This window comes from Gigantopelta aegis, chromosome 5 (genome assembly GCF_016097555.1).
Source record: "Gigantopelta aegis isolate Gae_Host chromosome 5, Gae_host_genome, whole genome shotgun sequence".
Lineage (NCBI taxonomy): Eukaryota > Metazoa > Mollusca > Gastropoda > Neomphalida > Peltospiridae > Gigantopelta > Gigantopelta aegis.
This window is the reverse complement of record NC_054703.1, coordinates 25,825,501-25,838,185: the sequence shown is the minus strand read 5'-3', so window position 1 is coordinate 25,838,185 and position 12,685 is coordinate 25,825,501. Positions and strand designations below refer to the sequence as shown.

The 12,685-nt window shown below is 36.3% G+C and overlaps 1 protein-coding gene across 1 annotated transcript in view; it reads right to left on the bottom strand.

The window, feature by feature from the left end:
• Window positions 1–8,106: 8,106 nt before the first annotated feature.
• Window positions 8,107–12,685, bottom strand: part of LOC121373517 — a 38,209-nt gene continuing 33,630 nt past the window's right edge. The window contains exon 14 of the mRNA XM_041500189.1: window positions 8,107–11,899. Within this exon, the coding sequence (XP_041356123.1) occupies window positions 11,773–11,899 (127 nt within the window). The 3' untranslated portion in view covers window positions 8,107–11,772. The remainder of the gene's footprint in view (window positions 11,900–12,685) is intronic.

Genomic DNA, 12,685 nt, shown 5'->3' with positions numbered 1-12,685 from the left:
TACTTGAATTAGTTGTCAACGAGGAACGAGTGCTAAATTGTTCTACCTGTGTGGCGGGACAAGAGGCCAGGCGCGTGTGCAGGAATTTTAACAGGGGTGGGGTGGGGGGTGGGGGTCTAGACTGTGAATCACAGTGTGATAAGGGAAATTTATATAGGAGGGTCGAGTCATGCTTCCCCGAAAAATTATTTTTTAAAAATGGAAATTTACTCGGGGGTGGGGGGTGGGGGGTGGGGGGGGGGTCATCCCTCAAAACCCTCCCCTGCAGAACGCGCTTGGAGAAATATAATCTAGGCCCCTCTCTCTCTCTCTCTCTTCTGTCTCTCTCTCTCTCTCTCTCTCTCTCTCTCTCTCTCTCTCTCTCTCTCTCTCTCTCTCTCTCTCTCTCTCTCTCTCTCTCTCTCTCTCTCTCTCTCTCTCTCTCTCTCACTTTCTCTCTGTCTATCTGTCTCTGTCTCTGTCTATGTCACCGGCCTCGGTGGCGTCGTGGTTAGGCCATCGGTCTACAGGCTGGTAGGTACTGGGTTCGGATCTCAGTCGAGGCATGGAATTTTTAATCCAGATACCGACTCCAAACCCTGAGTGAGTGCTCTGCAAGGCTCAATGGGTAGGTGTAAACCACTTGCACCGACCAGTGATCCATAACTGGTTCAACAAAGGCCATGGTTTGTGCTATCCTGCCTGTGGGAAGCCTGTCTGTGTAAAAGAGTAGCATATGTGGCGACAGCGGGTTTTCTCTAAAAAAACAGTGTCAGAATGACCATATGTTTGACGTCCAATAGCCGATGATAAGATAAAATATCAATGTGCTCTAGTGGCGTCGTCAAATAAAACAAACTTCTTCTTCTTCTGTCTCTGTCACTTTCTGTCTGTCTCTCTCTTTGTCTGTCACTTTCTGTATCTCTCTCTCTCTCTCTCTCTCTCTCTCTCTCTCTCTCTCTCTCTCTCCTCTCTCCTCTCTCTCTCTCTCTCTCTCTCTCTCTCTCTCTCTCTCTCTCTCTCAGCTGCCTCTCAGAATTGTTTGTATAGGTTAGGTGAAAAAGAAAGGAATGTTTGTTTAGGAATGCTGTCCGTGTTGGTGCCCTAAGGACTTGAGGCTGGTAGGTACTGGGTTCGCAACCTGGTACCGGCTGCCTCAGAATTTTGAATTCTTTGTATAGGTTAGGTGAGAAAGAAAGGAATGTTTATTTAAGAACGCTGTCCTTGTTGGTGGTGTAGAGACACATGGACTACTACCAAAAGAGCAACAAGATCTCTTCTATATGCAGAGGCGGGATGTAGCCCAGTGGTAAAGCGTTTGCTTGATGCGCGGTCGGTCTAGGATCGATCCCCGTCAGTGGACCCATTGGCTATTTCTCGTTCCAGCTAGTGCTCCACAACTGGTTTAACAAAGGCTGTGGTATGTACTGTCCTGTCTGTGAGATGGTGCATATAAAAGATCCCTTGCTGCTAATCGAAAAAGAGTAGCCTATGAAGTGGTGACTGCAGGTGTCCTCTCAATATCTGTGCGGTCCATAACCATATGCCTGACGCCATATAACCGTAAATAAAATGTGTTGTGTCGTTAAATAAAATATTTCCTTCTTTTCTTCTTCTATACACCATGCCTCAATAGCCTCTATTGGAAACACACTTATCTGCCCTTGATTTGCATGTGTGCTAAGCGGCCTGAACATCCATTAAATTACTTCCAGCGCATCATCTTGTCTCAATCAGCATCATGCTCACCCGATACTAAACAAGCCTTTTTTTCTTTAATTAATTCTAAAACTGCCTTTATAAAACACTCCAAAGGCAAGTATCAAATAGCTAGGGAAAACACAAGTATGATATACAAGTTGTGGTACACAGGTTTTAAGACCGAAAACCATTTGCAGTTTAATCAGAAGCAAAAAAAAGAAGTTTGTTTTAACGCCACTAGAGCATATTGATTTTTATCTTATCATCGGCTATTGGATGTCAAACATATGGTCATTCTGACACTGTTTTTAGAGGAAACCCGCTGTCGCCACATAGGCTACTCTTTTACGACAGGCAACAAGGGATCTTTTATTTGCACTTCCCACAGGCAGGATAGCACAAACCATGGCCTTTGTTGAACCAGTTATGGAACAGTGGTCGATGCAAGTGGTTTACACCTACCCACTGAGCCTTGCGGAGTACTCACTCAGGGTTTGGAGTCGGTATCTGGATTAAAAATCCCCCGTCTCGACTGGGATCCGAACCCAGTTCCTACCAGCCTGCAGACCGATGGCCTAACCACGACGCCACCGAGACCGGTCAGAAGCAAAAAACAACGAGAACACTTTAAAATAGCTTTCCGATATCTAGTAGTTTATTCCCATGCAGCAATAATGGGGACAATACAATGAGGTACAATTGTTGACGAAGTAGAACTTAAATATTCTGAACAAAACAAGAAAACTGTATATAATCACACTTAACATCACATAATATTAAAACCCTGAAACCCTTAAAAAAACAAACAATAATAATAATAATAATTTAAAAACATAATTAAAATTAAGCATGTAAAAAAAAAAAAAAAAAAAAATTAAATCACATTAGGCTGGCCAGACATAATTAGAACTTACGAGTAGAATTTATTTTATTAGAATTCAAATCACTGAAAAAAAGTAATAATGATTAAAATAGACACTTGGGGATATTTGATGAGCAAACCTCTGCGAGTCCGTTTGGAAAGGTTACCTTACACCAAATTAACAACCAATTTAAAAGAAGATTATCATTATTTTTTTTTATTTTTTTATTTTAATGAAAGCAAAAACCCCAAAGGAGTGGCGATTTACATTTTACCCTTTCTGAAAGTAACTAGTGTGTCAGATATTTTAAAAGATTTTAAATGTTATAGTAGCACCCCCATTTTCACAGTACTCGGCCAAATGACAAATGTTTGAGAACGTCACTAGCCCTCACAGAAGCTTCGACTAGTGCCCTATGTATTACAGCTATACAGTTGTTAATTTCCACTATCCCAGACCAAAAATGCACTAGCCAAGATCAATGGCTAGTGGATTTGTCGAACCCAGAGTACCGACACCCTCATACCTGCCTTGGGAGAAAATATTACATGAGATACTTGATATCACACTGCGATATCACATGCATGTGAGATAACAATTTAAAGACATCCCATGTTGTTCCATGGTGATGATCTACATGCTGAAGCCACACCGGCTAATGAAATTAATACCAAAATCAGTTTGTGATGTACAAGTTAAAAATGTGCAAGCAGCAGCACGGTAAATTTTAGCTGCAAAAAGATGTTTAAATTATTTTACTACGCTCGCGTCCGTTACATACCATTTACCTTGATAAAGTATTAAATAAAAACGTATCTCCACTAACATTTAGTCATTAGGTACTTTTTTAAACGAGCTGTAAGGTAATTGGTATCTGACGGAACTTCATCTAGATCCCTCAGTATAGAGATATTGGACATATACACACATGAAGTGCAACCTCTTGTTTGTGGATACCTTAACATAAAGGACAACCAGTCCTTTGATTAATTAAAATCATTAAAGAAAGCAATATCAAAATATTGGACTCCATACTTGCTGGATGCCAATACAAAAGCATAACAAACATCGTAAACCCGCAATCATTTCATCTGAAGTTGATTTACATATGGCAAGTAAATTAAAGTTCAAGCACGCTGTCCTGGGTAGACACCTCAGCTATTTGGGCTGTCTGTCCAGGTACCCGAAGCAATCTTAGCACTAAGATGACATTAGCTGCATAGCTACCATATGGACTTAAGACGATCTTAGTGCAAACGTAGCTTCGTAAAACGGGACACAGGGCCCCGAAACAATTTTGGCATTAAGATCACCTTACTAGCAATTGCTTAACTACCGTATATACTAAAAGTGATCTTAGCACTGTTTTTTTTCTTTCTTTAAACTTATTTTCGTGCTTATATCCAATTAAGGTTCAAGCACGCTGTCCTGAGCACACACCTCAGCTATCTGGGCTGTCTATCCAGGACAGGTTAATTGTTAGTGGTTAGAGAGAGAGAAGACAATATAGTGGTCTTGCACCTACCCATTTGGTTGTTAAAACTCGCTCTGGGTAGGAGCCGGTACCGGGCTGCGAACCCTGTACCTATCGGCCTTATGTCCGATGGCTTAACCACAACACCACCGAGACTGGTTATATCTTAGCACTAAGATCGCTTCATGGAACGGGACCCAGGACAGTGGGTTAATGATTACGAGAGAGAGAGAGAGAGAGAGAGAGAGAGAGAGAGAGAGAGAGAGAGAGAGAGAGAGAGTGAGTGAGTGAGAGATTGAGTGAGTCTTTATAGTGGCCTTAACACTAGAAATAAAGTTTTGATTCACGTAAAGCTACATAGACAAACAGCTGAAAAGTAATTAAAACTCAACTGACCAATCAGGAGGGTTTCCAACATAACCAGGAACCAACAAACTGAATGACACAACAGATTAACCAATCACAAAGCTCAACAACAGAAAAACCCAACAACATAAAAGTATAAAGATAAAAATTCAAAAAGCAGGTTAAAAAAAAAGACCGTATTGCAACTCGGTAGCGGACATTCAACGGCCGTCCAAATAGTGTAAAATTATTACTATTTCGATGGCCTCACTCTTCGAAGTTGAAATGACCGTGACTTTGTATTTATAAAAAACACCTGCCTTTGATTCATTTACAATTCTTTCCATGCCTGACATTTTCGACTTTCCCAATACAGTCCGATGGACTAAAACATTTCTTGTATCGATTCTTTCCAAGTTACCAAAGGTCAAAGGTTACAACTGAGAACTAAAGGACATTACACACACATCTTTCTGCATTTAACAAACATTTTACAGTTTTAGACCTCTGCAGAGACAGAACAGAACAATTTATCTACTGCATATTGTTTAACACACATTATTGATAAAAAGTGGATAAAATATACAACAGTACAGATTTTTTTTATGACAGATTACTGTTAAAAAATATGAAACTTGTCCAAAAATACTATATCTAAAAAATACCACCACACAAAAATATTATATTTATATTGGAAATTCACACAAGAAATTTGGAAGTGACTGGACAATATGCATGTATGTGAAAGTGAAAATTAAAATATTAAGTAAAGTTTGAAAAAAATTATTAAAAGAAAAGAAATGAGAGAAAACTTATAGTTAAAGTCAATTATTTTATAAGAATACAATAAAAGATTTTATTCTGAAGAAAATAAAACTGGGGAAACCATGTCAACATCTACACCAACATTTTCAATGACTACACATTGCTCAGCTCTGAAAAGTAGAAATGTATGTTGAAAGACAAAAAGATTTATTTTTTTAATTACGTTAATGCTCAGTTTAGCCAATCCAAACTACATCTACAGTACAATTACATATCACCTGTAAGATTCTTTTAAGCCGTGATGCATTCAAATTTCTTTTAAGCCGTGATGCATTCAAATTTATTTTGTCGATCGCTATAAATTATTAAACATTACTTTATGGCTGGATATTAAAAAACCACAAACAAACAAACAAACAAACAAACAAAAACAAGAACCAAAAAACCCCTTGTTCATACGACCTGCATATTCAACTATTTCTTGCAAGGTCTTTAAGAAGCAGGGACCATATTTTCAAAACTATCTTTGCACTTAGAAATAGTAAAATCATTGTAAGCTATGAAAAAAAAGTAGTTTGTTTTATTTAACGACGCCATTAGAGCACATTGATTTTTTTATCTTATCATGGACTATAGGACGTCTGACAGTTTTTTTAGAGGAAACCCGCTGTTCCCACATAGGCTACTCTTTTACGACACTCAGCAAGGGATCTTTATTTGCGCTTTCCACAGGCAGGATAGCACAAACCATGGCCTTTGTTGAACCAGTTATGGAACAGTGGTCGGTGCAAGTGGTTTACACCTACCCACTGAGCCTTGCGGAGTACTCACTCAGGGTTTGGAGTCGGTATCTGGATTAAAAATCCCATGCCTCGACTGGGATCCAAACCCTGTACCTACCAGCCTGTATACCGATGGCCTAACCACGACGCCACCGAGGCCGGCTTGTAGGCTATGATGTCACTATGGCGTGTGCTGTAGTCACATCATAGCCTGCTGCAGTCACATCATAGCCTACGATGGTTCTATTATTTTTTTAGCGCTTCGAAAATATGGGCCCAATATTTTTAACAAATACATGTACAACCTTGGCCGACGGTTCAATACATACTGTAAAATACTATGGATTAAAGGCATACTGTCACAGATTTAAGGACCTTATTTCTCCAAAAGTAGATAATAAATGAAAATTACATCAATGTTTAGAAACCAAATCTGGCTACTGAATCACCGTAACTAAACCATGATGGAGTGAAATCCATGTCAATGCTCTTGGTAATATTAATTTTTAAATTATGGACCATTGCCATAATTCAATTATTTTTTTACAAAATATCATTAATAAGTGGAGTATGATGGTTACATAGATTGTTGAATAAAGTACATTTAGGGACAAATGAAATACATATGTTTCACATAATACTTTGTTAGGCCAGTTAATAGGTCAGTGGTCTTTGACAATATGCCTTTAATTTCATATGACTTCAAAGAAAGTTTTGTTATCCCTACAGCACAGAAAGTTTATATGTCATGATTCAACTCTAGAATAATCAAACAAAAGGTTCTGAGGCATCAAATTTAGGAATAAAAAAATTATTCTTGACACAGTAGCTGATGACTATCTGGCTCAAGGTTATAAAACATTTAGTGAAATATCTTAAAATACCAGTGAAATAAAAGTGTTATCAGTCACTCAGTGACAGTCATTATAAGAATTGTTGTAATTTTTTGCTAATTTATTGACGTATAACTTGTATAAAATTGCATAGCGCAGTGAAGCAATTTTACACTAAATTTGTGACTGTTATAAATCTTAACAACTTATTTAGTTAAAAATACAGTCACAAACTGTATAAAATTGCATTTAATTAAAAATACACAACACGCAGATTCTACCGACCTTTCCAGTTTTATGTAATGACATCTGACTGATGTAATGATGTCATTTTCTGAGGTATATCAAAAGATAACATTCAGGGTTTTTTAAGAGACGTCGTTCAATCGGAATAATGTAAACTACATAAAAGCAGGAAGTTCATTATTATATTTAAATGGTTAGCAGCCACACAAAGTAGCTAATACATTTACCAATCAAATAATGAATAACAACATAAAACTACATTGATGGTACTGCTATAAATATTATATATACAAGTTAAAGGCACATTCCTGAGTTTGCTACATTGTAAGGTGTTTCCGACTAATAAAATATTTCAACGATTAAACTTACATATTAAATATATTTTCTTGTTTAGAATATCACAAAAAAAATATTTTAGGAAATAGAATGAAATTTAACCTAGTACAAATATTAGAACGATCAGAAACACGTTTAATATACAGCCACTAATATATTATGTAATTACAATCGTTAAAAAGTCTGTTAGTCGATAACATCTTAAATAGTGCAGCAAACTCAGGAATGTCCCTTTAAATAAATATTGCTGTACAATTCATGTTTATTAAATATTTTCAACTTACGTCAATGAAACTGCAGAGAGTTAATTGTTAAGTTAAGAAATGCATCTTGATTTATAAATAATCCGCTTTATTAACCAAAAGAAAACTGGTAACAATACATGATCATATACTGTGTATACAGTATACTGAATATTTTAAGCAAAGAACTTCTGCAAATCTATGTCTTATATGTACTACAATCATCGAAGACGCAAAAACCAAAATATTATGTACCTTGTTCACACAGATATAATAATTGTCCATATTAAAGAAATGAAAATTCATAAAAAATATATAATTCAGAACGTTGCAAATTGTTTTTTAAATGTATATAACTATACCACACGTGTGTTCAAATTAAATATAAAACAATATACGTTAAGCTGTTTCTCAGATTTATAACTGACAATATTAAACAAGTGAAAAGTGGAAAAATTAAAGCTGGGAATATACTCTATCAGGGTTTCTGCCAGAGGGTAAAATGGGTATGGCGCCATACCCAAATTTTTATTTTTTTAAGTTAACATTTTGACAAAATTAATGACTCTTGATCATTACTGTATGAATTTCTTAAGCCTAACCCTAAATGTAACCCACTTTCTTTGTGGAGGAGGACTCCCTGTTGACTGTGGTTGCATTCAATAACATAGCGCCATACCCAAACATTTCTTTCTGGCAGAAACACTGTCTATATACCGGTAATAAGAATTTTAAACTTTGATTAATTTTCTTTAAAAAACAAAAACAGACAACCTTACAAGTATGTGTGCCAGAATAAAAATGCAAAAAGCTTAGAATTACGAAGTCTATTCACAGATCTGTCAAGAATTGGCTATGTTAAATAAAATTTAATTGAAATGGCAAAAATACAAAGTTGGTGATATAAATATAAATATATACTTAGAATTTTAAACTTTACAGAGTTACTCCCAAAGACGATGTATTGTATTATATGCACTATGAGGAAAATGCAACCAAAAAAAAAGAGCTTGTAATCACATAATCTTCTTGCGTATCTGCAAATAATTTACCAAAATTACACAATTTAAAATATTTTTAAAAATACAAACTGTAATGTATGCTTAGAATGTTAAACCTTAAAAATTTTAATATTGCAATTAAGAAGATGCATCATAAAAAGATGCTATTAGATAGGCCCCCCCCCCCCCCCAAAAAAGTAGCTTCAAGTTACATTTTGATATAGACAAAGATAAAGTTTGTTTTGTTTAACGACACCACTAGAGCACAGTTTGATATAGAGGTCACTAGCTACAAGTATCATTCCCGACACTCAAACCCACAGCTACATTTGGACTAAAGGCTGTCAACTGCATATTATATGGAACAATGACTAACAGATAGGACCAAACCAATGACTGCCATGCTTACATCTGGACCATTAGCTATCAACATTACATCTGTATCCAATGACTAGCATGCTTGTATCTAGGTCCAGACCAATGATTATCATGCTTACATTTGGAGACCAATCGCTAACAACATATTTGGAGACCAATCGCTAACAACATTACATCTGAAATAAACCACAGGCAAACCAATGGTCATCATGCTTACATTTAACCCAATGTCCAGCTGGCATTGTGGTGTAAATAACAAAGATTTAACTTTAAAAAGGTTGAAAGTAAAAAAAACAAAAAATTGAGGTGACAAATATGTCCAGCATAAACTGTATGTAACACTGAATATAACTGGAGGTTTTGAAATACAGTAAACAGTCCCACACAGCCTAAGCAATTATTTCCCCCGATTACAGACAATACTTAAATACAACCACGACAAAAGTTTAAATAGGGTAACAAAGCTATATATTTATTAATCAAGGACCTTAGTCTCAACAAATCTTTTACTGTCAAAACAGTATTTCACTTCAAACATGTAGATAGGCACAAAAACAACTGAAGCTGAATAGCTCTTGACCAAACTCGACTGATGATAGCCACATTGGCATTGAATTTCCAAATATTGTTTTCGGAGAATCCGCCGGAATTGTAAAAAGGACGTAAACGTTGTAATATTTTGCAATTCCATCTCAATCTTTTACATCCAATTAAAAATGTGTGATTTCCAGAAGCAAGGAATCCAGTTCCAGCCATGACAGCAATTAGGGACGGAAACTGGCATCAGTACCTTCACACAACATCAGCAACTTTCGAGTTTAAATAGTACATGCATAAACGAATGACAGGTTATGGGGGAAGGGGAAGGAGGTAGTTAATATAAAAAGCTGTGAATTTATCACTTCAAAATCGGGCAAGAATAAACATATGATACAGCCTTAATGTAGAATTGCAGGAAAGTTACAGTTTGTTTTGTTTAACGACACCACTAGAGCACATTGATTTTTAATCACTGGCTATTGCAGGAAAGACGCTGAATATGAGGCATTTAGAGAGAATATCAATAAAACTCCAGCATATACTAACAATATATGTCAGACCAATAAAATGGAAGTCTTTGTCTTCAATGTGAAGCATACACCTACACTAAAAAAAAAAAACAAAAAAAAACAATCCTTAATAATAGGATTTTGTAAATTTTAATATTAATTTTTTTTATAACTTGATTTGATTTCAATATTTTGAGAGAAAAAACAACAAAACAAACGTATAAGAAATTACATCCATAATCCATTAAGACTTGATTTTCTTTCAAAAAGAAAACAAACAGAAAACCAATTTCATTCTGGGTAACCCACAAAAATCATAAGAGGAATACGAAAACCTAGTCCACACTGAACAAACAAAAGAAACGAAAATACCAATTTAGTTTTCCTTATTTAAATTAATTCTATTTGAATATCATTATTTCTTCGACTCAATGTCTCGTGAACATTTTACATCCACTTTGACAAGTCCATTTATCAAATTAACTGAATTGAGTTTTTGAATTGAAAATATCCAGGAAACATTTTGCAATGCAAGTTTCAAAGATTGCTAAACAATTTTCTATTTATAAAATTAACTTAATTAATTTATCAAATAAATTGAAAATATCCAGGGAACATTTTGCAATGCAAGTTTCAAAGATTGGTAAACAATTTTAAAACATTAAACAGTAGTTGCTAATCAATTTTCAATCGACTAGAAAAATCGCTAATCAAGATTTAGAAAAATAAAATGTTTCCTGGTATCGGCGTTTCATTTGCTGTTCTGTATTAACTAGATGGACACTGAAGCGCAGACCAGATAAAATTGGATGGACGCTGAAGCGCAGACCAGACAAAAACCTATCGTAAATATATAGCAAGTAAACCAGACAAAACGTATCGTAAATATACAGCAAGTAGGTGCAGCAAACTAAATATCGCCCTGCCCACTCCCTCACACAAATATTTCTATTACGAGAACAAAGCAACCCACTACGCTGAGCACTAGCAATCTGGCCTTTTTAAAAAATAAATAATCTGTATACGAGGAGACCGTCTGGAGTTTGGTGCCAACGTTTAAGATGTTTCCAACCAACGGAGCCCTTTTAATGACTGAAAATGTAGACACCTTGGAGGAGAGGGCTCAATGGAAGATTTTAAGCAATACATCTGTTGGGGTGTTTAGACCACACCACTGTTAGTCGGCTATGCCATCACTGCAGTGTTTGACAAAATATTTCAAGAAAATCTCTAGTCTTTACAGAAACATTGGCTAATGCCCTATGTATTATAGTAATGCAGCCGATAAGCTTTAATGACTGAAAATGTAGAAAACTTGAAAGTAAATGACTGGCTGGAAAATCTTAAGCCATACATCTGTTGGGATGTTTGGATCACACCACTGTTCGTCGGCTGTGCCATCACTGCAGTGTTTGACAAACTATTTCGAGAAAATCTCTAGTCCTTACAGAGACCCCAGACCAAAAATTAACTATCCGGCAGTCGACCGAGGGGCTAGTGCATTTGTGATACTTGCAATAGGCTACAACAGTTTTACGCTATCGTAGCACTAAGACTCTGCGAAAGGAAAATATAAGTCATTGGATAGTACTAATATTATTAGGCCATATGGGTAATAAGTAATTGTGATTTGGTTTGTTTAAATAAAAAAGGCTTTATCGGTCGGAAACATCTCACAAGGCTACGGAACTCTGCTCAGCCTCTGTAACTCTGTAAATCTACTCTGTAGATAATATATAAATAAGAGGTTTGAAAATACTCCGCGGATATATAAATAGCTATTCTGACACGAGCTGTTCCTTCGACCCCGCCTGTATGTCAACCCGACAGATGGGGCACTTCTTGTTTGTCGACAGCCACTGGTCGACGCATTCGATGTGGAACAGGTGCATGCAAGGAAGACGTCTAGAAAGAAAAAGTAAATCAAAACAAAATTAATAAAAGAATGGGATTATAATCATTGGCCATATGGATACATTTTGTACCAAGTACAATGTCCGGTTTAAAGAGGTATCCCGTTTATAGAGGTTAATTACTGTACTGATTATTAAAAAAGGACCGTGAAAAATGTTCGGTTTTGGGGGAATTCTGGTTTACAGAGGGTCCGGTTTTGTGAGGTTTCACTGTATATGCCCCATTTTTAGCAGAGTTATGGCCCTTGAACTTGGGAGATAAGAAAATTGTTGGACCCGGCTTTCACCTGTAGGGGACATGTATTGCTTTAGCAGCACACTCAGAATGCTTGTTACAATACAGTACTGTATTGTAACAAGCATTCCGAGAGTGCTGCTAAACCAATACATATCCCCTACCGGTGAAAGCCGGGCCCAACAATTTTCTTATCTCCCAAGTTCAAGGGCCATAACTCTGGTAAAAATGGGGATATCTCTATTAAATTCAAACCTGATCTGTAATAGTACATGATAGATCTATACATAAAATTTCAATATCTTGAAGCATTCCGGAAAAAAGTTTTCATATCTCCTAAGTTCAAGGGTCATAACTCTGTCAAAAATGAGTAAATCGCCATGATAGTGAAACATGATCTGTAACTACTTGATAAAGTTGTCAGGGCTTCTAGATTATGGTAGCTCCACTCCCATGGCTAGTAATATTCAATGTTGGACTAGTAAATAACTACTGTTGCCATGCCAGACAGGACTTCTAGATTATGGTAGCTCCACTCCCATG